The sequence below is a fragment of the Perca flavescens genome, chromosome 1, assembly GCF_004354835.1.
Source record: "Perca flavescens isolate YP-PL-M2 chromosome 1, PFLA_1.0, whole genome shotgun sequence".
NCBI classification, from domain to species: domain Eukaryota; kingdom Metazoa; phylum Chordata; class Actinopteri; order Perciformes; family Percidae; genus Perca; species Perca flavescens.
The window spans coordinates 41,203,546-41,230,555 of NC_041331.1; the positions used below are offsets into that span (position 1 = coordinate 41,203,546).

At 42.2% G+C, this 27,010-nt stretch overlaps 1 protein-coding gene across 1 annotated transcript in view; it reads right to left on the bottom strand.

The window, feature by feature from the left end:
* LOC114556393 (SH3 and multiple ankyrin repeat domains protein 2) overlaps positions 1-27,010 on the bottom strand; it is a 280,188-nt gene that overhangs the window by 182,563 nt on the left and 70,615 nt on the right. Inside the window, exons 3-6 of the mRNA XM_028579367.1 lie at positions 23,041-23,268; positions 15,174-15,377; positions 13,725-13,796; positions 7,447-7,555 (exon numbers count right to left, since the gene is read on the bottom strand). Of these exons, the coding sequence (XP_028435168.1) occupies positions 7,447-7,555; positions 13,725-13,796; positions 15,174-15,377; positions 23,041-23,268 (613 nt within the window). The remainder of the gene's footprint in view (positions 1-7,446; positions 7,556-13,724; positions 13,797-15,173; positions 15,378-23,040; positions 23,269-27,010) is intronic.

Sequence of the window (27,010 nt, forward strand, 5' to 3'; positions counted from 1 at the left end):
TCTATACAGGAAATTCCGCCGGATGTCCCTCATTTTCGTCCGGATGTCCGTCCCCTTGCTCTGTCTTTGTGTTGGCGTTCTAACCTCCGGCTGATTTGTGAGGACTATGGTTAACTGCTCCTCAGATCTCTGCAGGGTAAATCCAGACAGCTAGCTAGACTGACTAGATCTGTCCAGTCTGAGTTTTCTGTCACACGACTAAAACTACTTTTGAACGTACACATTTCACCAAAACAAGTTCCTTCACAAGGCTATTTTGCAGAGGCGCCGTCATTGTGTGGCTTAGCGCCGCCTAAGACGATTGATTTATTTAAAGAAATGCCAATAAACCAAAGCATGTTTTTCTCCCATCCAGGAATGCCCTGTAGACTAGCCAGACCTTCCTCCGCAGCGCTGTTTCCACTATTCTACTTTCCACCTTACCCTTTTACCACGGTCAAAAATATTTTGACCTGTTGCAATTAGTCCAGACTTAAATAAACTTTGGCTGCCCCCAGCGTCACACACTGGTTGCCAATGAAATGGATCCTACACATGACTCCGAACTGCATCATTACTTTATCAAAAAAAAGATCTATTTTGAGGTCTTTTCCTTCACGTGAAGGAGGCCTGAGACTCATTTTCAGTCTCTTTGCCGCAGGTAAGTGGTCGGCATTCAAGTTTGAATGACGCAGTACTCGCCTGCCAAATGGGAGCTCCAGAATTCAAAATAAACTGCTGCAAATAAAGCGTGACTGTGAATGATGAATGGCGTAGGCCTCGAGACGAAGCTGCAGCCTGCTCAGCAGGAATGAAGTCAGATAAAGAATTGAGTATGTAACAGAAAAAGAAATCTTAAGCACGCCGTTCTGCTCTTTATATGGGATTTCACAGGTTTTCTTTTCAGTACACGTCACTGTTCAGGTTGTTGTTACCTCTTTTGCACTGATGTTATCATGGCGGATTAAAGCAGGTCAATTGTCTGTCACAGCTAATTAGGGTAATACAAGCACTTTGCTGTGATTAAGACGTCACTGGAAATGCCAGTCTAAATGAGGTCCTCAAAACAAGGCACTCATAGACAATTGATGTGTCCTGATTTCACTATGTCCTACTATACAGAATTGTTTTCACAGTATACAAGAAATTAACGTATTTACGTTTAATACTGGCAGGTTGTGTGCTACAGCTTCAGCTACAGATGGAGCTTCTTGTGGGCTGACACTAGAAACTAGAAACTATAGCGCTCGCAAGGGTATTAAATTAGTATTTTGGCAATTTCTTCATTGTTTATTTAATTTGAAAACTCTTGTGGATGTGAGACGATTGACTGAGAACAGTAAAACAGGGATTCAACCACAGACTAAAAATAGTGGACGTAGCATCTGCTACGTCACCCATTGGTTTGTGGACTGCCGTTTTGGTGTTCGTCAATTCAGCTGTCGCCATCTTGCTTTTTTTCGAAACCGAACGTGATGATTTTTGACAAGAATAAAACACAGAAAATCTGCTAACTTTCCCGTAAGTTACCAGCTGACGCTAGCGGAAGCTAGCTAGCTGCTAGGTTGCAGAACAAGACATCTTGGGTGACCAAAATGTTCCAATTAACTTTGATGAAGTGAGAACACACAGTGAGAGGGTCAAAGTATAAGATGAAAACACGGACAACACCCAAAAACAAGCTGAGCTCTATTTTAATGTCCACAGTTATGTCCACCATGTTAGCATGGTTAGCATCGCCAAGCCTCTGTCCTGAGTGACAGGTCCTAAATCATCACCTGCTTTATCCTCTATTTAAAAATAAATGGGGCCATCATTTACTAAATGAATTTTTAAAAATAAATATTTAAAAATAAATGGGACCATCATTTACTAAATGAACATCATGCTGTATTGAAGAAGACTTGAAACTAACGACCATAAACTCATTATGAAAATGTTTACTGAGGTAATAAATCAAGAGAGAAGTAGGCTCATTTTCTCATAAACTTAATAATAATAATAATAAATTGAATTTATATAGCGCTTTTCATGGACTCAAAGTCGCTTTACAGGGCAGGGTAGATTAAAAACATAACAAAACAAGTAGAACAAAACAAAACAAAACAAGTAGAACAAAACAAGATTCAGATGAAAAATGGAGGGGGGGGCAGGGAGGCTATGGGTAGGCAGAGTTGAAGAGATGGGTCTTGAGGCGGGACTGGAAGATGGTGAGGGACTCAGAGGTGCGGATCTCTTGGGGGAGGGAGTTCCAGAGCCTGGGAGCTGCTCTGGAGAATGCTCTGTCCCCAAAACTGCGGAGTTTGGACTTTTGGATGGAGAGGAGACCGGCTGAGGTGGATCTGAGGGACCGTGAGGGTTGGTAGGGGGGAGAGGAGGTCAGTAAGGTATGAGGGGGCCAGATGGTGGAGAGCTTTGTAGGTGAGGACCAGGATTTTGTAGGTGATCCGTTGGGAGATAGGAAGCCAGTGGAGTTGTTTTAGGACTGGAGTGATGTGGTGCCAGGATTTGGAGCGGGTAATAAGGCGGGCGGCTGAGTTCTGGACCAGTTGGAGTCGGTTGATGTTGGTAGAGCTGATGCCGAGGAGAAGTGAGTTGCAGTAGTCCAGTCGGGAGGAGATGAAGGCGTGAATGAGTCTTTCAGCAGCGGGGGGTGTGAGAGAGGGTCTGATTTTGGCGATGTTGCGGAGGTGAAAGAAGGAGGCTTTAATGACTTGACGGATGTGAGGCTCAAGGGAGAGGGTGGAATCGAATCGAACTTCTGTGGAGTCGCCCCCTGCTGGAAGTTAGAGAGAACGCAGCTTTAAGGAGCTTCAGCATTGACTTTACTTTTCAGACCCGGAAGCTTCGTCCATTATTTTTAGAGAACATATACCAAAAGGAAATTAAATCTCCATGTTTGTTGTGACAGCATTGGCAATTTTCAATGGTCATTTTGTCACATTGTACGCGTATGAATGACAGCGAGTGGCTTCTTCTGAAAGGGATGGAAATGAGCCTCAATTCCTCCATCTGTGCTGACTGTGTGCAGACATGAGCAAACGGAAGAGAGGGGAGTGCGGGCATATTGTTAATCACAACGAAGAGCTTTTGCCGGACGACATCAATATCTGAGTAACAAGAGTCCTCATCTGCAGAAAAGCCTTTTCTCTTCAGCAATAAGGCATTCATTTAACAACAGCTCTCAAAGCCCATTAAGATAACCTCAATTCTCTGCTTAATAACGCTTTCTCCTCTACCTTTATTTGCCTCAATAGACCAGTATTTTTCTGGCCAATCTCCATCCACTCAACCCTGGCTGTGTTAAGAGCACCTGCACTGCTGAGATACCCTTGACATATTCATTAAACGATCATAAATAAACATACTTGTCAACCTTAATACTCAGGTAAACAAGCGCTGCTTACCAAATGATTGTAATGAGCTTTTAAATACAGGCTACTTTAGATGAGTAGTAAAATTTATTTTGAATTAATATAATTTGAAAGCAGTGGTAATTCCCTTCTCTCAACACAGCAAGCAAAAAAAGTACTAAAAGGACAATTTCCAGAAAGGATTATTTAATTTGTTCTTTCTAAAGAAAGACCAGCCTTCTCACACTACAGGAGACCATCGCTCCTAGACTGTGGAACGCCTTGCCTCATGTTTTAAGAGTGACGGCCTCTGTTGAAACCTTTAAAAAGCAGCTAAAGACTTTTTAGTCATGTATTCGTTTAACAACACTTTTGACTGTATTACTATGTATCTTATGCTTTTGTGTTTGTTCTATGATTCACTGTGATTTATTGTGCTCTAGGATTAACGATTTGTTTTAATGTATTTATTTATTTGGCCTGTGAAGCACTTTGTGACTGTCTGTGCTAGGTACTATATAAAAATTACCTTTACATTTTTGCTTTCTCACACAGTGCTGTTCAGGGTTCCTCAGTGGCTGATTAATGTCCCCATGTGTCAATTCAGCTGAACCTTGTGTGGATCTCACTAATACGAGTAATCCAGAAGTTCTTAAGGCCGATAATCGGCCGTCGGACAGTCGGCCGATCAGTTTGATGTCAGTTACTCGAGTCTGTTCGGTGTGTTCCGTGGCCTTCATTTGGGCTGATTTGACTTGAGTGCTAACCCGGAAATGACGAGCGTGATGAGCGTGACAACGACTCTCAAAATCTGGAAAATCTTTTAATCTGACCTTTGTCGATCTGAAATGAAGACAGATTCAGCAACTGCACGGCCTATTTCTCGCTTAAAAATGTTTTCAGAAACACGTTTCGGTGAACTATTTTAGTACAATATGAGATCGTATTCCGAACGAATTTCCTCACAAATTCGGGAGAAGCCAGACCCATGTGACGCGTCCGACTGCCTTTTCTGCCGAAGGTTGGCCATTGGGTTGGTGTGTCAGGGCGTTTAAACAGACTCTCTACTCGTCCTGTCTTGTCTTGAGAGTTTTCTGTCAATCCTATGGATTGCTGACGCATTATTAATATAGTCGATATCAACGACATTCCACTTCCTGGACTGTTCAGGTGCTGCTGGAAAATGTTTCGGCCGGATGTCCGTCAGCCTCGGCTTTCTTTATGTTGGCATTTTAAACTCTGGTGGATTTGTGAGGACTATGGTTAACTGCTCCTCAGATCTCTGCAGGGTAAATCCAGACAGCTAGCTAGACTATCTGTCCAGTCTGAGTTTTCTGTTGCACGACTAAAACAACTTTTGAACGTTACACGTTTCACCAAAACAAGTTCCTTCCCGAGACTATTATGCAGAGGTGCCGTCATTGTGTCCGGGGCTTAGCGCCACCCGAGACGATGGGATTGGTTTAAAGAAATCCCAATAAACCCTCCACAGCGCTTTATGAATCCCAATTCTTTCCTTAAAGGGCTAGGAATCGCCAGGTGATCCCGATCGCACGTTCAGGGTCTATCCCCTTACATAGTGGTTTCCAAAGTGGGACAAAGAGCCTGAGTCCGTCTGAGGTTTCTGCCTGGTTATGGGACGTTTTTCCTCTGTCACTGTCGCACCAAATGTTTGCTCTTGGGGTGAAATTATAGAGTGTGGTCTAGACCTACTCCATCTGGAAATTGCCTGAGATAATTCCTGCTATGATTTGACACTATAAATTTAATTTTTATATTGAATTTAAAACGGGGTCCTTGAACATAGACTTAGAACATATTCACATTTAAGAAGCTGGAACCAGAAAATATTTATTATTTTTTCGTTTATTTTTTTCTAACAAAATGACTCAAACCGATAATCAAATTAACAAAATAGTTGTTGATTGATTTAATAGACAACTCAATTGACAACTCATTGATTGATCTTTTATTCTAAGAATCTCATTCTCTCCTCTAAGTCAAATTTAAATTCTCTCTTTAGCAGTTGTTTAAGAGGCAGATATCTCATTCCCGGGCACATAAACTGATACTACCAGAATGGTAGCATGGTCTGATACCAAAAATGTGTAAGTGAGAATATATTTTTTGGTAATTTGGGTGCATTAACACTTTAAAACAGAGGGAGTCCACAGCCTGTTTAAATTCCAGCCCTAGTTGAAGGCAGAAGTGGAAACATGTTTGGCTTTGTTGCCAAATATAAAAAGCCCCGCTAAATACCACTGATGTGCACTCAAAACTATAGGGGGCTTTTGTTTGTGTGAGTATCATCCAGGTGTGAGCATGCGAGTTGTGTACCAGATATTCCTGCAGGGAATATGTGTGTGTTCAGTCAGCCCGCTGCAAACAGAGTAAATAGAGCTGCGAGTAATGAGTGGTGTCCTAATGTTAATGTGTTCTCAACACAGCTCACAAATGTTCCATGAACACAAAGTGAGCAGGTGTTTTCCGTGCAACGCTATAGGCTAGGATAATAGTTACAAGGCCTCCCAGGCCCAGTTGTAGGCAGAGAGTCCTGTGTCTGGGGAGACTGCAACGAATAAGAATTTATTATCTCCAAACATGCACATCCACTCATGTGTACACTTGACTTGATTTGCTCTGGAGCACATGGTTAACATCGGATATTATTGCTAGTTAAACAGGAAATATTTCCATCAGGAGGAACACATTCATCTTTCTCAACGTTAGGCTGATAAAACGGAGAGCTCATGCATGTGTTCTGTGTCTGTCCAAAAGCAGGTGGAAGGAAGTTTTGTTATCGGTAATTGAAGGAAAATGGAAAAATATGTATCCGTTTTGGAAGAACACATGGCGGGTATCCCAGGGAGGCCCCCTCTTAGATTGATCTCTTTAGTCACTTAGACTTTTTGTGAGCTTTATTTCATGCTGAATGACATGACAAATACGTTATGAGCACATCTCTGGTAAACACAAGATTTAAAGTGGTGCATTTGCATGATTCTTTGTGGAGGAACTCAGTTTTACAGATCTGTCGATTAAATCAACTAATTTATTAGTCAACAAAATCCTATATGTGTTCATCAATGAATAATTTCTTTAATCGAGGACAGCCCTAGGGTATACACACAAGTACAAACTCAAATTTAATTACAGTACTTTTTATTTTTTGGAAGTTGTTACGGGAACGACTCAAAACAGCTCTTAAAGCTATAGTGCGTAGTTTCTGTCGCCCCATTGAGGAATTCTAAGTAATGACAACAACACTGTCGGCACGTCCACATGATACAAGCCCCCACCCCCTTCCACACAGCTGCTAGTAGCCAAGGAGGACACGGAGGATTTAAAAAACAATATGGACTCTTCAGAAGAGGTCATTATCTTCACTCGAGCTTCTGCGCGGGAAAGTCGCCGGACGCCACTATCTTCTGAACATAGTCCTACTGAGAAATACAGAGAGAGTTGTGTGGAGATGATAGTCTTAATTAGCTTTGTAGCAACTCATTTGGCAACGGCTTGAACGTAACGGACGTTCATTAATATCAAAAAGTTACGCCCTAAAGCTTTAAGGTGTCTAAGGATAACAATTCATTCCCTAACATAAGTTGTGCTAGTAAAGGGAAGGTTGGCTGGCACTGCTTTGAGTGGGGCTTACCTGGAACCGCAATCTCAGCTAACTCCGTCGGCTTACTCAGTCAGCAGCTCCACACAAGAGACCAGCCCCATCTTCGGCTGATGATGGTGTCTCGTTCAAGTTTTTGTTATTAGTGGTTGGTTGAAAAGCAGGCAATGAAATGCGTTCTGGCTTCAACGCCACAGAAAAGTGCTCCATAAATCTAATGGCTCTTCAGTGTCGAGAGGTATACACAACATCCGTGATTCCGCGACAAGAATCTCTCATCAGCTCGCAGAGACTCAATCTTCTTATTAACGCTGAGGTTAATTGATCAGCCCCGGTCACTACCAGCCAGCCAAGAACAGAAGAAGGAAGTACCAAAGACTACTAACAGGGCACACTGCTCATCTAACAAACCATGTGCCATTGATATTCAGTTTTACATCTGAAGTCTTTGTGTGTTTGGTGTATATGCTTGTATGCAGAGTTCTGCCTTACCACCGGTCTCACTGTCATGGTAGTTGGGGTCGAAGCCTCTCTCCAACATCTTAGACACTTTGTCCACTTGATTATGCTGGATGAGGTCCATGAACTTCCTCAGATTGGCCTGCACAACCAGAGAAGAGAGAGAGCTCTATTACAGTGAGAAGAAAGAACAAATGGTGGTGGGTGTGAGAGCGAGAGAGAGAGAGAAAGGCAGGATAGAGGATCAGAGATGTCAAAAGACTGAAATAGAAGTTGAGATAGAGGAAGGTGTAGAGGGGTCAAACACAACTGAGAGTGAAAAGTGGAAGTGTTTAGCAATACAGTGTGAAACTGAGGCAGATTCACCGTTAAAGATGGAGGAATGTAAGGTAGAATAAAAGGCGAGTGAAACCAGGAAGCAGAGGAAGAGAAGATGACCGAATTCAGAGCGTGTCGATTGTTGGAGTGGAATGGCTGCTCCATTCTGTTCTGTTCCTGTCTGCTTTCTTTCCAGGCCGCATGATAAAAATAGATAAGAGAGCAGCTCCCCGAAGGAGAGGAGAAAATGAGGAATGAAGAGTGAGAAAGCAGAAGAAGAAAAAGACAATGGGTAGCAATAAAAGAATAGACTGAGAAGAGAGGCACTGGAATAAATGAAGAGTAAAAAGAGAGGGACGTGGAGTGGGAGTACGGATGTCCTCATCATATCTTGTCGCCCCAGATCTGAATCCAAGTGCCTCAGCCCATACACAGGAGAAGATATAATTTCTTATTATAATTCACATTTTTTCCAACCATATAGAGCTGTACAGTACTCAATTAGTGCATTTGTGACAGCGACCAGTCTCGCAGAAACAAATAATCAAAAATGGATCAGGCGTAATTTACCAAATTTAGCGTTTAAGTAGCATATCACTCTTAAGGACATCTTGTCATGTCTAGGGGTTGGGTACAACGCAGTTTTCGGTGCGCTGCTCTCTGGTTCTCCAAAACGGACTTTACAGGCAACGGAAGCATCGCTGCATGTGACGCTAGTTAACATTACTCTTGGCAGCAGGTAACGTTAGCCTACCGTTAGCTAGTAGCTGGATTAAACATGGTTAAAATGCTGAAAGCTAGTCGGTCGAACGTGTGGCTGTTTTTCACTGGAAAGGTTTCCAACACCGGGACGTCCAACAGTCTGCAGCTAAAGACACAGAGGAGACTAGCTGACCTTTAAAGGTCCCATGGCAACATTTCACTTTATGAGGTTTTTTTAACATTAATATGAGTTCCCCCAGCCTGCCTATGGTCCCCCAGTGGCTAGAAATGGTGATAGGTATAAACCGAGCCCTGGGTATCCTGCTCTGCCATTGAGAAAATTAAAGCTCAGATGGGCCAATCAGGAATCTTCTCCTTATGAGGTCATAAGGAGCAAGGTTACCTCCCCTTTCTCGGCTTTGCTTCCTCTTCAATAGCTACAGACACAGAAATGGCACATACTAAGGAAAGCTCATTGTGGGACTGGCTCTAGTGGCTGTAATTCTGCACCAAGGCCAATTTGAATGAAAAAGAGACTTCAGATACAGTATTCAGGGACCACTAAGGTCTATATATTAATCTGCTCGGAAATTCACTCGTGCTTTTTAATTGACTTCAAAAGTCATCAACACCCACATTACTATCATATTGTATTAGCTTAACAGTGTTTCCTCTAGGTTGATTTTGTAGTGGTGGCCCACCATGGCAAAATTTCTGCCACCACGATACCAGAAATAGGGCTGTACAAAAAATGCAGTCGCATAATGTTGGCTGGCGCTCACATTGCAATTTAACAAGTAGAACTACTCAGAGGTTATTGGGCCCGTCCACTTTAACTCCACATACTGTGTGTTAATGTAGTTTGTCAAAACATTCGCTTTCTTCCGAGTCGACTATTAAACAAACAGCTCCACCAAAAACGTCACGGTTGTTGTTCAGACAGACTTGCCCCCACTGCTAAAAAAAAATCCTAAAGGAAACACTGCTCAATATTTAACGTTTTCATTGGTTTACTACCTAATAGTTTAACAGCTATATTCTCTGCATCAAAACATTATTTTAACTGGCTGGCTGTGAAACCAAACAAGATTGAGCACAGCTACTGAGTGCTTGTGTTTCGATATCAACCATGATGAGTCACTGCCTGTTCAATATCTGGAAATGTCAAGGGTTCACGTACATGGCCCTGTGTTTTCATGCAATGTTTTATTTAATATAGCTGATATGTCCCGTGTGTGTGTGTGTGTGTGTGTGTGTGTGTGTGTGTGTGTGTGTGTCTGCGGGCCTGGTGAATCAGAGTCTGGGGGATGATGCCCTATCCCTCTACCTCTCTCCCTCTACCTCTCTCCCTCTTCCTCTCCCTCGTTGCTGAAACAGGTTGGGAGGCTGGCGATTGATTGGCTGTCTCTGTGTGAGCTTGAGCCAACCACAGAGCAACAGACGGTCGGCAAACAGGATTAGCTCCGAAAAGTCAGGCAAAGAAATAAGAAAGGGAAAGGACTCGGTGGTAGAATAAAATATAATGGAAGAGCCACATTTCCTTTTTTTTTTCAAAGATAATTTTTTGGGGCTTTTCCACCTTTAATGGACAGGACAGGTGAGAAAGGGGAGAGAGAGGGGGAAGACATGCAGGAAATCGTCACAGGTCGGAGTCGAAACCCTGGACCTCTGCGTCGAGGCATAAACCTCTAAATATATGTGCGCCTGCTCTACCCACTGAACCAAGCTAAACACATTTCTGACTAATAACTTAGTGTTGTCATCTCCCTGCACCACACTGACAAAACATGTTTTTCCTCTTTGCCTTTTTCATTTTTCATTCTCCTTCCTTTCCCTCTCCAGTCCTCTGTTTGGAATTAGAGCAGCTGTCAGACAGTTTCCCAGTGTGCCGGTAACAGAGAGCTGCCAGAGACACTTATGCTTTGGCTGCACTTCAACACTACAGTAGCTATGGCACAGCCGCCCAGAGCTAGCCTTACACAACAACGAAGAGGCTAAACATCTTTAGTTTACAGTAGATATTTACTTCAATTCATGAGGGGGAAACAGAGATAAAGCAAGGGAAGAGGCTTCTGTTGGGACTGGCAGGAAAAAAGAGACTCCTTCTGAGCTGTATGCAAACGTACAGATCATCACAGAGGAACAGGAAAGCTCCAATTAAGCCCAAATTCTGCGTGTTTACATGCAGTTTAAAACCCAGTTATATATATTCGGGTTAAGGCAATACTCCAGTTTCCCAAACACAATGTAAACACTTTACCCCAGTTAAAATCAGAGTTCTCATACCCCGGTTAACAGACCTAGATATCCCCTTTAGTAGTCTATAGCGACGAGTTTTCATTTCCGTGATTGTTCAGGTGCCGCCGTTAATTCCACATGATGTCCCTCATTTTCGGTAGGGTTGGGCATCATTTGGATTTTAACAATTCTTATTCCAATTCCGATTCTTCCTTTCGATTCCGGTTCTTATCGATTCTCGAATCCGATTCTTTGATGGGTGGAGTTGAAACGGGTCATATGCTTATTTCACAAATAAGAGGAAAGTTTTATTTTGATTCAATGGTGGTTTGCAGTTTTACAGGGCTTCTTCAATGTAAAATAAAGCCAGACTAGAGCACCGCTTACTGTGCTCCAAGGCTGCAACCCAACAAGCGCCTGGCCGCTACGGAAACCAAAACTTGCGCATGTTAAATTTGGAATCCATGATCAGATTTGAAACCAAATCCTCTTAACAATTCCAATAAAGAAACGAGTCCAATAAAGAAACAATTTCAATAAAGAAACAATTTCAATAAAGAAACGATTCCACTGGAATCGTAATTTTTGAAACCATTCCAAGTAGGAATCGGTTCTCGATGCCCAAGCCTAATTTTCGGCCAGATGTCCCCTTCCTCTTCCTCTGTTTTGGCGTTCTAACCTCCGGTGGATTTCTGAGCACTATGGTTAACTGCTCCTCAGATCTCTGCTGGGTAAATTCAGACAGCTAGCTAGACTATCTGTCCAAGCTGAGTTTTCTGTTGCACGACTAAAACAACTTTTGAACGTACACATGTTCCACCATAAATTGCAACGTGTACGTTTCTTCAAGACACTATTTTGCAGAGGCACCGTTATTGCGTTCGGTGCTTAGTGCCGGATTGTGACTGGTTTGAAGAAATGCCAATATATCTCTAAAATCTCTAAATGTTGTGTGGCCTAGCCAGACCCCCCTCCGCAGCAATGTGGAGGAAGTTCTGGCAATCTGAGACTACCCCTTTAGCGACAGGGGTATTCTTGCACTTGCACATGCTCTTTAGGTGAGCAAGTGCACCCCTCCACAGGAGGTGTCGTTTTTTTAAGACCAGATACAATAAAAAGAGCTGTTCATATATATCTGGCTGCATGAATCTGTTGATAAAAACCATGCGTAGTAATATACAATAATACTGGGGAGGTGACGCATCGTGATGTCGAATCGATTCAAATCGGTGACAGGAGAATCGTTAATTGTGCACTCCCCACCCATCCCGTCACGCAGTGCAAGCTGCCAAAAATGAAACCAAGCAGACATAAACATCTTTTTACCCCATTCAACCAGTGAAGCTGATAAATGGACAATGCAATCTGTACGTTTTATTTTATTTTGGCAACACCTTTGGCGTGAAACAGTCAGCGCTGTTGTGTTTTCACGCTGCACTTCGGAGAGGCCAGCCGAGCCGACAGTCAGACTGATTGGGCGGCACCGTGACATCTTTTTCTTGAATTTCTTTGTCCATTTAGCTGCTCATGATAACGCTCCAGTTTGCCATTGAGATGGAAAATGTGGAAAATGTTTCCTACTATTTCGAAAACAAAGTGGAAGTAGAGGGGTGTGGTAGAGAGACAGACTATAGCTCAGTGGCAACAAAAGAGGGATTCGGCTGCCTTTCTGAAAGCCTTTATTTGCTGTTGTAAACATTCAGTGTCAGGTAGGTCTTTTTATGGAGGCAGTGTGAAAACTAATGGACGAAGCTGCCGGGCCTGAAAGGTGAAGCTGATGTGGAAGCTCCTTAAAGCTGCATTCTCTCTAACTTCCAGCAGGGGGGCGACTCCACAGGCTTCAAAAAGAAGTCGGTTTCTATAGAAGTCTATGAGACAATGAGCCTACTTTTCACTTGATTTATTACCTCAGTAAACATTTTGATAATGAGTTTATGGTCTCAATCGCTAGTTTGAAGTCTTCTTCAATACATCATAATTTTCATGCAGTATCCCATTTATTTTAAAATAGAAGATAAAGCAGGGGATGATTTAGGACCTGTCAATCATGACAGAGGCTTAACGATGCTAACCATGCTAACACTGTGGACATTAAAACAGACCTCAACTTGTTTTTGGGTGTTGTCCGTGTTTTAATCTTAAACTTTGACCCTCTCACTGTGTGTTTTCAATTCATCAAGGTTGATTGGAACATTTTGGTTGCATAAAAATGTCTTGTTTAGCGTTCTGCAACCAAGCTTGCTAGCGCTAGTGTTAGCTGGTAACTTAAGGAAAACGTTTGCAGAGTTTCTGTTCTGCCGTACATGCAGATTGCAGATGAATGGCGGCAGTACCAGGAGGTCTGTGTTCAGTGACGGACTGGGATCAAAAAACGGCCCTGGCATTTGTAACACACCGGCCATATTTTTGTCAATAACCTAGCTTGGAAATTAGTAACTCTGCCTTCCGAGTGTATCTTTCCATGCACCTCGCCGCAGTAGTAAACTATTTTTGGTTGCATGCATAAAATAACTTATCAAAATTAACCAAACATATTATTAGTAGTGGCCCATAATGGGCGGCGGCCCTCCTGGCATTTGCCCAAATTCCAAAAAACAAGATGGCAACGGCCAAATTACCAAACTCCAGGCTTCAAAACGCCAGTCCACAAACCAATGGGTGACTTCATGGATGCTACGTCTACTATTTTTAGAGTTGAGTGTTTTATGCTTCCAGTTCATAGATTACTTTTATTAGGGTTTTCTCCTAAGCCATCTTTATATCCACTAAATATAACTGTACATGTAAATATCCTTAAGTTTTTGTACACAGGAAATTATGCATGCTATTTTTGAGTTGGAATAATGTCTAGCTGATGTGGTGTTGATTACTACATATGCATTGTTTCTGCTCACAGCCAAAGCTGGCACTTGTTTGTGATAAATCACTTGCAGTCTCTGAGAGCCAATGTGCATTTGAGAACCCCAAACTCTGGCCACAAACAAACAAGGCTTAGATTTAAATTCAGAGTAATTATTTAATGAGTTTTCTGTACTAAATGGAAGAACTCTTACCTTTGTATGAAGTTTGGCAATCTGTTTCTCGTCCACGTTGGGTTGCGTGTAGACTCTGCTCTTGTAGCGGAACTGCGAAAGACGAGTTATTAAAATAAGAAACAGTTTCCAAAGGAAAACAATCGGTCCAACACTGATTATATTAAAGCTCTGTTCTGGGATATGATAACCTTTTCCTCTCAATCATGATTTGTTTACTTTATACCTGTGACGCATCTTGAAAGCAATTGTTCCTCCAGAAAGAGGATCGCTAGGGGATCAAGGTGTGTCCTCTCTCCCTTTATGATTGTTTTGGCTTTGAAGGCTGTAATGTTAGTGTGTGATTGTTTAAAACAGTATTTGGTTACACTTTACTAGAAGGTATCTACATAAGAGTGACATGACACTGTCATGAACGTGTCATAAACATTATAAACAAGTCATAAACGTTTATGACATAACGCTTCTTTTAGTAAGTGTCATTCGGTTTTTGTCAAGTTAGGGTCAGGGTTCAGGGGTTTTAGGGTTCATGTGTCATGACTGTGTCATGTGTTCATGACAGTGTCATATCACTCTTATGTAGATACCTTCAAGTAAAGTGTTACCCAATATTTTCTTTGTCAACATTTGTAATTTTCGGTGGATCATTACATTTACAGTTTTGTTTTTTACAAAGGTAAGCTTTAAGCTTTAAGGGTAATTTTGGAATGTTTTAACTTGTACCCTATTTCCCCATGCATTGGTGTCTTAGTGACTAAAATGAAAAAGAAAATCTTAGTTTTTTGCTGCTGACAGACTCAGATTATTATTCTAAGTGTCTGACAACATTATGGAAAGAATCCCTACAGAGATATACCTTTTTGTTAAAGAGTAAGATCCTTTTAGTTTAACATGAAACAGCCCTGAAATCTCAAAGGCCAAGCCCACCAGACTCCATGTAAATAATCAGTACTTTTAGCGTGTATAGAGCCAGCATATATTCACATGTAAATGGGTGAATTAAGGGTTTATTTCAACCGAACCAGAGTGGTGATTGTTGTGTGTAACAGTGCAAAAGACAAACCTTTGAGGCTTTTGAGCTACATTTTGTTTCTGTCGAGTTTGAATGAAGTGTGTTTTAGGATGATAAAAGCACTGTTTATTTAAATGGAGTCTGGTGGGTTTAGTGATGGTGATTTCAAAGACTGTTGTTCCCACTTAGACACAAAAACATGGGAAAATACCCTTTAAGGGAGTATTAAACATAGACAGAAATATTGACTTAGTTTATATCAAAATATTAACTGACTGATATTTAACCTTTTTAATGATAATGTTGGCCGTATAGCTTGTCCTAGGGTACATTAAAATGTTTTCATGGAAATTGACATCCTCCTAATTTAGTTTATGTAACAACAAACATTTAAGGGTCAATAAAGGAGTTTTTATCAATACTATATGGAGTAATAATCTCACTGGCCAACAGTTTACCTCCAAAGACGGGACGCCCTTGCTGATTGGCTGGGGGTACTCTCGAAAGAAGCGCTCTTCATCCAGGAACTTGCCGTCCCTCCCATTGCTAGCAGGCTGGAAAAGCCCATAGTTGAGCACGTCTTTCAGGCTCTGATTAAGCGTACACAGGATCCGCTGCTTTGCAACCCAGACCGTCGCATTCGGGTTGAACCGCATGCATTTCTGGTTGAGGAAAAGAGAGAGAGGAAGTGTGCGAGAGGGGAGGGAAAGGGACAAATTGATTAATAATCAGTGAGTACTGGAGTGTTGGCTGGCAGTCACAACAATCAAATCAAATAAATGTGACAGACATTTCATTTGCAAACTGGACTTCTCACTTTTGATTGACAGATGCAAATAGGCTGCGACATAAGAGCGAATGGTGCCCAATCAACACTGCTCAGACACATTGAAATTGGTGCTTTAATAACGCAAACTCTGTCCCAGTTACTAGAAAACAAACCATGCAGCACAGCCAAGCTTTGTATTGTATTATTGTCACTGTGCTGTACGCTAAACAGGGCCGCTGTGTTCATTGAGGATGTAATTGACACAACCTCTTTGCCCCCTGGTCTTTCCCAGTCCCCAGCTTCCCTGGAATAAAAAAACAAAAAAACATACAATGCAGGATTTCTGGCCTCGTCCAAATCAGAGAGGATTATGGGCGCTGTGCCGAGGCATTTGGGAAGTGTCTGCGAGCGTTCAGAGCTGGATGTGCTGCTCAGCCGGCGATAGCAGCCCTGCGGCTGTGATAAAGGCCAAAGGGATGAGCAGTCCGTGAACTCTGCCTAACCGTAATCCTCTCGCCTGGCTGGGAGTGGGCAGAGGAGGGGAGGGGAAGGAAAGATGAAGGGCTGAAGGTGTAAAGAAAACAGATGTCTGGCATCTGGCAGAGCTGCTTGGACTGATTTGGCCTTCTTTCCTTCTGCTGGTTTATTACACTGGCTAATTTCCATCCGCTTCCATTATTGCTGCATCGCCAGCCCTCGACATGAACTCAACTTAAACAACGTGATTGAAATTTCCAGGCAACTGGGAATTTTTTTTAAGTAGAGGCAAAGATAATGGTGGTGTGTGTAAGCCGTAATGAATGAAATATGGACTCAGTCTTTGCGACGTGGTTTCTGAAGAGCCAAAATGAAGCGCAAAGTGGCCAACTCTCCTGTGATGGCTCAAAGCGGCACAACCGTAATTATGCAGGAGGTTAAGCCTCAATAGTTTTTTTTTGTTAAATGAAGCGGGAACTTAGCTAACCCTGAAGTGCCAGATGGTTTGTTACACAAAACCATGTATGAGGCCATCATTGGAAACTGTTTGGACGTGATTCTGTCTCAGGAACAAACTATCGCCAGATCTGGCAACACAGATAAGCTAACGTCAGCTAATTTTCGCAAAAGCCCTGACAAAACTTATTTCCATGATGCTAAATTTGGCTTTTAGCTGTGTAAATATCTAATGTTGGCAAAACAAAATATAAATACATTTTGAAAATATAACTTTTCATCCATCCATACGACATTACAAACATTACACAGACACTACAACTTTCAAATGAGGCCCCGCCCATTTGGGAGACAGGAAGTGCGTACCGTTTCATACCATTGGTGCAGCGTGTAAGCGTGTGCTATGTTATAGAGAAACTAGTAGAAGTGCAGTGTAAATCGTGTGAAAATCCCTGTGAAAACAGTGCGATTTGTTTTGTCCCATCTGTCACAAAATAAAAGCATATGAGGCACAACCAGTGACAAAATAAGAGCATAAATAGAGCTTCTATGGCTTCATTACTGTCTCCATCAACAACTCAACAGGAGCAGTTTAGGGTGAAGAGGGTTAAAGGAATATTGCGGTATTTTCCAACCTGCTTTTTTTCTTCTATTTTTTTAAGATTTTTCTTTTTTTTGCCATTTTAGGCCTTTATTTTTTACAGGACAGCTTAGACTTGAAAGGGGACGGATAGGGGGGGAATGATATGCATCAAAGGGCCGCAGGTCCAAACCGAACCCGCTGCGTCGAGGACTGAGCCTTTGCATATGGGCGCACGCTCTACCAGGTGTGCTACTCAGGCGCCCGCTTTTTTCTAATAAGATGTGTCCATTCAGACTAATAAGCCATAATAACTTTGCACTCACCACCACCACTCACGCACACGGCTATTTCTTGCTCCCGTCTGACTTGATGATAGTTCAGGTTTCCCCCAGTGTATTGCCAGTCTGGTGGCCCACCGGGCCTAAGTTGCCCCCCACCAGGCCTAAGTCACTGGGAATTATTTTTGTATGTATTTTTAAGATGTTTTTTGACTACAGTTACAGTATGCGGCTCTGTTGGAAACTTAGATGTAGTCATATTTTCAAATCTCTGGTTAGCTTTTAGCTCAGACTTAATGTAGGGCCCTATGGCCCTATTTTTTATTCTCAATTTCACGATTCCGTCCATGATTCTGTTATCACAGAAACTATTGGGCTCTACATTAATGCTGCCATCAGTCTGTGACTGGCCCCCAGCGGGGCCCTCGTTGAAAAAAGACACTTGCCACCGAGTTAAACAACTTTTCTGGGGGGAACGCTGTGGTTGCACTTTTTTCAACTGGCCGCTGTGGCTCAGCGTATGACCATGGAAACCAGAAACAGAAGGAGCTTTCCAGTGTTTTCAAACCCCTTTAAATCGTGGTCCAAGAATTCAAAGCAACAGTATTTGGAAAACTAGCTTGTTTGTCTGACCTGAAGTCTGCCATTGTGTCCAATCTTTGAATCATTACCAGAATGAGCTCTGAAAAGATGGTGTCTCCATCTGGATGTAAGAGCGGTATACTGGCATGAAATGAGAGGGGAGATGGATTAAATAAAGTGGGAAAAAAAGCTTATTTGGACGAGGACAATTTGAAGATTGTTGAAGAAGCAAGGACACAGAAACGCATGTGGGGAAGAGGAACCATTAGCACTCCCTCATCTGTCTTTTTCTGTGATTTTCCTTCTGTGGTATTCTCAAGATGTATCTGTAGTATTGGTTATTGTGGAAGAGAGGACCATCGTTTCAGCTGCCACCAGTTTTAGTCCCAAGGCTCTCAATATAACAAGTTCAGAATGTGATCAGAAAAAAAGTTAAATGAGTAGTTTGACATTGTGATTTATTGTTAAAATAAATACAAATCTAGAAAATGTTTTTTGGTTTGCTTAAAATGAATCAAACTCTTGTGCACTTGGAAGCGAACCGAGACGCCCGTTGTCAGGCGGACCAGAGTTCAAATGAGCTTCCACACCACCCCAAACCAATCAAACCAAATTATCTGATGAAACGCTCCAAGGTTCGGTTAAAACGGACCAAACTAATCCGGTGTGCAAACCGCCTAAAAGATTCAACTTTCTGACTACAGAAGCTTACTTCAGTACCATACATGTACAGTATACATCAGAGCTGGAGATGCATGTGCTGTGTGCATTTGAATTATTCATCTAAGTAGACTGTGTGACACAATCATGTGATGGAATGGAACCACTGACTGCTCAGTGATGAATGTGAAATCAGGAGCATTAGTGCATACATGTGAGAGAGCTTAGTGCACATGTGAACACACACACACCCTCTCTATGCTGGAGTTATAACCACCTAAAGCTAATTACATCAAAGGGTCATGAGTTCATATCTGGGTCACACTGTACCTTGAGGTTCCAACCTCCCTGGACTGGACACACACACAACTATTCTTTTTAAAGATACTTTTTTGGGGCATTTTAGGCAGTACAGATGAACACATGAAAGGCCGCAGGTCAGAGTCGAACCCTCGGCCACTGCATCAAGGAGTAAACCTCTGCGCCTGCTCTACCAACTGAGCTAACCCGGCCACGCACTTCACTCTTCTGTTAAGATTTGCCATGTAAAGCAGCTGTATGTCACATTCATTGTGAATTTTACAACACAAAATGAAAAGATGTGCAAGGCAAAAGGACATCCAAATAGAAAATCTAAATGGATGAAATGGGATGGAGAGTCAGAGTGAGAAGGAGAGAACCCCAGCAGAGGGGAGGGGGGACATCAGGTGGCTTCTAGCAGAAGCCAAACTTCCTCTTTCCCTTTCTTCTTTGTCTTCTGTCCTTTTGTGGTGTTCTGCCCCACCACATGATGAGAAAATACTTGAGCTCACTGTACAGTCATGGGCATAAAGCTATCTGGAACGCTTCTCGGCCCTCGGGGACACACACACATCAAACACAGATCTACAGTACAAAGCTGCATCAGCCCAAGATGAATCTACTATGCTCCAGCTGCTCATCTACAGGGAGTTACAGCTAGGCACCGCTGGTCTTTGATGATAAACCTCCACATCCATACCTTTTCTGGGACTGACAGATAAGCAATTTCCATTCACAGCTCAGTTCATGTGCTATAGGATCAATGGGGATGTAGCATGCAGCTATATACTGCCCACAGAAGCCTAACGTTAATTCACAGGAACAAGGCACCATATTGTTCTCCCATACGGTAAAAGTAGCACACCTGGGGCTTTATTAAAACCAACGGTGTGCAGCTAATAAATGCACGGGGCTGCTACAGTATGTGAATACAACATTCATAATTTCCACTGTTAAAATTAATAAAACGTATATAAAGCATTCACAGATTCCACTGTTAAAGCTGTGTCGTTATCCACGAATACATTTCAGGCATGACACAATAGATATGAGGGTTTAAAGCGGATAGAATAACAGATGTATGGACGTTATTTCAATATTTCAAACAAGCGCAGGACTTTCACCCGGGAGACCGGAGTCTGTGTCCCGTTTGAACTTTGTGGAACAAAGGGAACTACGTGACGTGTTGTGTCACGTGCGTTAATTGAGTACGTCAACAAGCACACCAATACTCTACTATTATTCTGAATATGACTATATTCCCGAAATTGATACAAGTCATGTAAACAGCGACTAGAGCAGCAAAAGCAAATGTGTGCTTATTTTACCGACAATATCTTCTGCGTTTCTTATCCAAACAACGTCAAACTGCACTTACTTGTGCCCGTATCAAGACACCTGTCAAGTTTGAAATCCATCAGACTAACGGTTCAAGAAATATGCGCTTAACACACACACACACACACACAGACAGACAGACGTTCCTGCAATTTATAGATAGATTTTATCTCAGCTGCGTTTCATTATCAGAGGGCGTGGTTGTTTTTCAGTCACACACTTGTGTGTTGGTATGAGATCTAACATTCATTATGCATCATTTGCTTTCTGCTATTCATCTACCGAACCTTCATTTACATACTAATGGAAAACGTGGCGACAATTATAACTTGTTTCATCAGCCATTTCCTTTCTCCTCTGGGCTTCACCGTGTTTGTCGTAAACTGCACCAACATATTACACTACACAGCCAGCTCCAGCGTTCTGACGGCCAGAGATATATTTCACGGATCAATAGGGTGGGCCCCATCTTATATTAGTCAGTATTGAACCACGCTACGCCTACACAAGTAACTGTCCCTGTCCTCATTCATTTGCATGATCTACAAAATCCTGTGTCTACCCCACGTTATTTACAATCACACATTTCCCTGTGTAAAGAGTGACATTATACTTTGAACAAACACCCTCACCTACGCACAAGTCTATTCATCAACCCCCTACATGACGCCCACTCAACATTCACACGCCACTGTGTTATTAGGTTAGTTTTGTTATTAGTTATAAGGACACCACGTGAATGTTGATCAGAGCTCATTCACGTCAAAGGCTTTAGTGCAATAAGCCTATTTTTAAAACCAGGCAGCTTCCAGCATGTTTCAGAGGCAGATCATTAATATGCAACAATCATACATTTGCCTAAAAGGTAAAGTGCATTAGTTATACATGAATGGAAGTGATAAGGAAACGAAGGGTTATTATGATACCAGACAATACCTTGTAACTGCTCGTGAGTATCTTTAACATTGAATTTAGATAAAAATGTAATTTACTTCATTTTTTGAAAAAAACTCATCCAGTCCTTCATGCCATACAGCGATATAGCTTGTTTATTGCTACTCTCTAATACGACCCACAGGAGTCCTTCGTGAAACTAAACCAGAAATCTAAACCAGAGAACCTAACAGTCGCGGTTTTAAACACGTTAACGTTGTGGAACGGTAACAGCTTGGTTAGGTTTAGGCACAAAAACTACTTGGTTATGTTTAGATCGTGGTTTGGGTTAAAATCAGATGATACTTTATTTCAGGTTACGCACAAGACACAGAATGTGACGTAGCTCCATTTGTTCCATCAGTTTAAAAAAAACTTGCCGTTTACTAAACTTGCCGTTTACTTTAGTTAGTAAGTCTAACTAAAGTCCTGGCATGTTTGACCCGTCCACCGCTAGTTGTAATTGCTGCATAAACAAACGACTTATGTAGGAGGTTTTCAGTGAAAGACATTCTCCGAATCTGTTATATCTCACGGAAGGCCTCAGTACCGTGTGTCCCTACTTTGGATGCTTTTCTATAGACCTTAGTGGTCCCCTAATACTGTATCTGAAGTCTCTTTTATATAGACCTTAGTGGTCCCCTAATACTGTATCTGAAGTCTCTTTTATATAGACCTTAGTGGTCTCCTAATACTGTATCTGAAGTCTCTTTTATATAGGCCTTAGTGGTCCCCTAATACTGTATCTGAAGTCTCTTTTATATAGACCTTAGTGGTCCCCTAATACTGTATCTGAAGTCTCTTTTATATAGACCTTAGTGGTCCCCTAATACTGTATCTGAAGTATCTTTTATATAGACCTTAGTGGTCCCCTAATACTGTATCTGAAGTCTCTTTTATATAGACCTTAGTGGTCCCATAATACTGTATCTGAAGTCTCTTTCCCGAAATTCAGCCTTGGTCCAGAATTACAGCCACTAGAGCCAGTCCCACAATGAGCTTTCCTTAGGATGTGCCATTTCTGTGTCTGTAGCTATTGAGGAGGAGAGAGGGGGGGCAAGGTGGAGAGTGGGGGTGTGGCCTTGACCAACTGCCATGATGTCTCTCTCTCTCATGGGTGGGCCAAATTCTCTGGGTGGGCAAAGCAGAGAAAGGGGAGGTAACCTTGCTCCTTATGACCTCATAAGGAGAAGATTCCTGATTGGCCCATCTGAGCTTTCATTTTCTCAAAGTCAGAGCAGGATACCCAGGGCTCGGTTTACACCTATCACCATTTCTAGCCACTGGGGGACCATAGGCAGGCTGGGGGAACTCATATTAATGTTAAAAAACCTCATAAAGTGATATTTTCATGCCATGGGACCTTTAAGACTAAGTGAGGAAATACTAATGCGTATAAGAGCAGATATAAAACATTCATGCATGTAAGGTTGTTGTAGCTGCAGTGTGCTGTGAGTGCATCGGAGCACATGTGGGTCACTGAAAAGACCTTTATCATCTGGAAAAGCACAGGTTTGTTCACATTCTACGTCCCCCCCACACACATTTTCAAAAATATACTTGTTTGTTTAATGCAACTGATTATAACCCACAGCTTAAATGCCACAGAGGGTCGTGCGGTGTACGAGTGCCTCTCGAGCAGCTCGAACACATCAACAACACAGTGTTGGGCTTGAGTTTACTAAGTACCAGCTTCCAAAAAAAAAAGCTCATACAAATGGTTTCATACCATTGCCGCCGTTTTTTTTTTTTTTTTTTTTTTAGCTATAGAGAATCTTTGCTCTAAGGTGTCAAATACACCATCATTAATTAATCAGTGGATCTCAACAAGGTTGGCTAACCAATACTCACATGTCAACATTGAAAAACAAATGTAGTTCATATCTCATATCGACGTTTACACAAAACGCACACAGTGACCACGATTTGTGTTCCTCACAGATCCTCACCGTCTGCTGCAGGTCGGGGATGACGATGCGGATGACCAGCGAGTTGATGTGAATGTCGTCCATGTGGTTCCGCGAAGGCTCGGCGGTGGCCCTTATGGTCTCGTAAATGGTCTCTTCGTGGGAGCTGTCGGAGGCACAGTCGTCGGAGTAGTCAGAAAAGCTCTGGGCCATCTCATCCTCACTGGAGGTGGGGCTCCGGGGCATAGTCAGCAGGCCCGGCGGATTCAACTGAGACAGAGAAAGAGGAGGGAAAAAAAGGGCCACATAAACTCAAACTGCTCATTAGAAGGAGTAGGCATTACAATTTAACAACCCCCCTTGCTCCCTTTGGACACCTTTTATCGCTTGAGAGAGCCCCCCCAAAAATGCTGCTTGTTAGTTTGTTAGTTTGTCCTCGTCCATTCTGTGCTCGCAGATTGCTTCAGGAAACTCCCAGAGGAGTTCATGTGACTGCACATCTTAACAAAAAGGCTTTATTATACTGTATACGTGGTGCCAAAACTGCCCCTGCAAGCAATTGTACCATATGACCAAAGGCCCTACTCTTTAAATGGTAGCAGGCCAGGTGACTGCACTCTATTAATCTGAGGCGTCAACATGATTTATGGATCAGAAAATTAAACCCGTACGAAATCCCATCCATCACTGCTTGTTGCCATGCTCTCGTGAGTGACCTGGATAGAGTTAAGACATTTTAAATAACCAATCATTTGGATCTTAAAAACCTCACGGTTCTCTGATTAGAGGTCAGTTTGCAGATCTTCGACTTTAAAGACGTAACAGTAACGCGTTACCGTTGATTACTCAGTAATCACATTACAGTTACTTATCAAATAATTACCGCGTTACTTGCGATACCGGTTATTCAACTATCTGCATAACGTGAGGAGAGAATAACAACCGTAACGTAACACGCTTAAGACGTCTTTTTAGAGGAGGAGGTATGCCCATTACTTCAAATTAGTTGCGCAAAAGGACAAAAACTTGATTGTAAAGTGTAAATTGTGCCCAGCCTTAGTAACGCGTTACCCCCAACACTGTGCATAGACGGTGTTAGGTGAGTGCAGTTAGAGCACCTTGACATTAGGGGTGGGAATCACCAGAGGCTTCACGATACGATATCATCACGATACTTACGTCACAATACGATATTATTGCTATTTTAAAGATATTGTAATATTCTGCGATATATTGCAATTTATTACCTTTTTTCCAACTTCAAAGTTTTCCCAATTTCAAATTATGTCCCCAAAAGAAAGCGTCGTCAACATGTTTTATCTAAAAAGATACATTTCTCTGTTTGTTCATCTCACTTCAATTTTATTAATTTTATTCAAACTCAAAGAAGCCAACACTTTGGCCCAATCCGAAAGTCCGGACTCACAGACTCACGGACTTTGGTGCGCGTTCTCGCAAAATTCGTAAGGGCTTAGGGTTGTCCCAATGTCGAATTTCAAAGGGCGTGAGGGTTTGAGTACACACTTACTGAGCCCTTCCCGTGAGTCTGCATCGATGCAGACCTCACCAAAAGGGAATTACCCACAGTTCAAAGCGTTGTGACGTTTACCGCGGAGACCGTAGGGAAATCCGGAAATTACAAAAAGGTAAACAACAGCACGACACACGGCCCCGGAACACAGACCGACCTGTTGTCCAGCTTGTAAAACAAGAGTTTGAAAAATTTGGAATCAGGCAGCCATCTCCTGTGCCTTGGCCGTGTGGAAACAAGCACCAAACTTAAAATGAAAATTCCCAAACCGGCAAGTGTCAGCAACATCTTTCTTATTAAATGTTGCCAAGGTAACATGATCTCGTGAAGTGCTGTCCCAATCCCATTTCTACATATCTGAGCCCATGTGGCCTCACACACTCACTCACTTAGCACCTGAGATCAATTAAGCCTGTGAGTCTTTTGTCCTTAGTCCTCAGGGCTCACTTTGGGATTGGGCAATTGGGAAACAATCGCTGCAACAACATACCATGAGATACAATACAACTCTGTTGTCAGATCACACCAAAATTCATTTTGCGTTCCCGAGCAGCTTCACTCAAAATAAAGATATAAAAAGAAAAATACATACAGAGCTAGACAAAAATTACACACATAGTACAAATATGAAGACATATTAACAGCCACGGCAAAGAAACATGTTTTTAATGATATTCTCAGATCCGCATCTTAATTGGCAGCAAACTGATTTTGGTTTAGCATCAGTATAGACTGATGTATAAAAGAGTTCTTGAGCTTATTGTTATCTACACCAAGGGACTCTAAATCTCCTGTTAGAACGCAAATATTGGTATTCATAATTTGAAACGTGGATGGAGTCAGGAGTGATGCTGGTAGCAAGTCTGAGCATGCTCTTCTTGTGGATCGTCACCAACACGATCATTTCTTTTCATCGACACTGAACAAGAAGAGCTCAGCCAGAGATTCTTCACCTTTCAGTCAGACAAAACCAAAGTATTTGGTTTGATACGAGAGAGGCTCTTCACTCAGGAAAAGCAATAGTGAACAGATGAGACGTTTCAGCTGTAGGGCCACTGGAAATGTTCCAGACTGAGTTATGTGTGTCGCCCTGCAGCATCTGTGACACTCATCCTGGTGTGTATGGGTCCATTAGCTGATGTGCTGTCATTGTGTCATGGCACCGTCCCAGACAACTGGACACTGCTGATGGAAATGTTTTCTGATAACAAGAGATAAAGGTCTCCATTTGTATCAGCTGTCAGCGAGATGTGCCACGGATAGATTTTCTTTCCACAGATTACTTTCTGTTCTTCGGATTTACTGGGCCGTTTCTCCCGATAATAAAAATAAAAATCTATCAGAAAGAAAGACAAAAAATAAGAGAGAAAAGATGTAAACTAAACTCACCGCTGGATTACTTGAGCACATTTCCATTTTGGCTTCCTGCTGGGGACTTTATAGTGTCACTTGTCTAATTTTCTTGCATGTTTTTCCAATCAGCATGTGGCCAATTATAAACACATTCTAGGTACTAAAGAGAGTGGAGTGTGTATGCAAACATGTGTGTATGTGTGTGTGTGTGTGTGTGTGTGTGTGTGTGTGTGTGTGTGTGTGTGTGTGTGTGTGTGTGTGTGTCATAGTGTGCTGTTAAAATACATAAAATATTAAAATGTGCTGAAATAAAATATACGCAAATGTATATATTAAAAAGGCAGCCAATTACATGACTGATGCTTAGAATAATTGAATAGACAATATGTCATATACCAACTTGCTAATATTTTCTGTATTATGCTAACAAAGTACTGCTAACATTATGTGGCTAAAGTTACTATTTCACAATCACAGCATGGAATCGTTCCACAGTTACTTTATCATCTTTAGGTTAACTTTATTTTTTGGGCATTTTAGGCCTTTATTTTTATAGGACAGATGAAGACATGAAAGGGGATAGAGAGGGGTACTGGCATGCAAAAAGTTAACTTTAGGGCTGAGGGCACATTGCAGCCTCCCGGCCTCTAGGTGTCCCACTAGCGCTCGTAGCAGCTGTAGGAAGCAGTCGGCCAGCACTCCTGGGTCCAGTCGCCTTCTTTTTCGCAGGTCGGAGTTGAACTTGCGGCCGCTGCGTCGAGGAGTAGACCTCTATATATGGGTGCGTGCTCTACCAGGTAAGCTACAGGCACCCAGTGATTTTTTTTAACTACATATTGCACCTTTTTCCAATGAAAGCCAGACACTGCTATAAACGATCTGTGATATGTAACACTATTCCATTCCATTTTGATTTGAAAATGATTAATGGTTCAGCCCTAGTCTGATTCAAACCTGTGGCCTACATGGGGCGCACACGCTACTGGGTGACCTAGAGGTCACCCCTGTCTTTAAATGTTTTGATGACACTATCAGGTACATTTCGTTTCTCCCTTCAGCAGCCAATCTGACTGCTACTCAGATTGGTTTTTCTTTGGTTTACCAACGATAACTGGAAACATAGAGGAA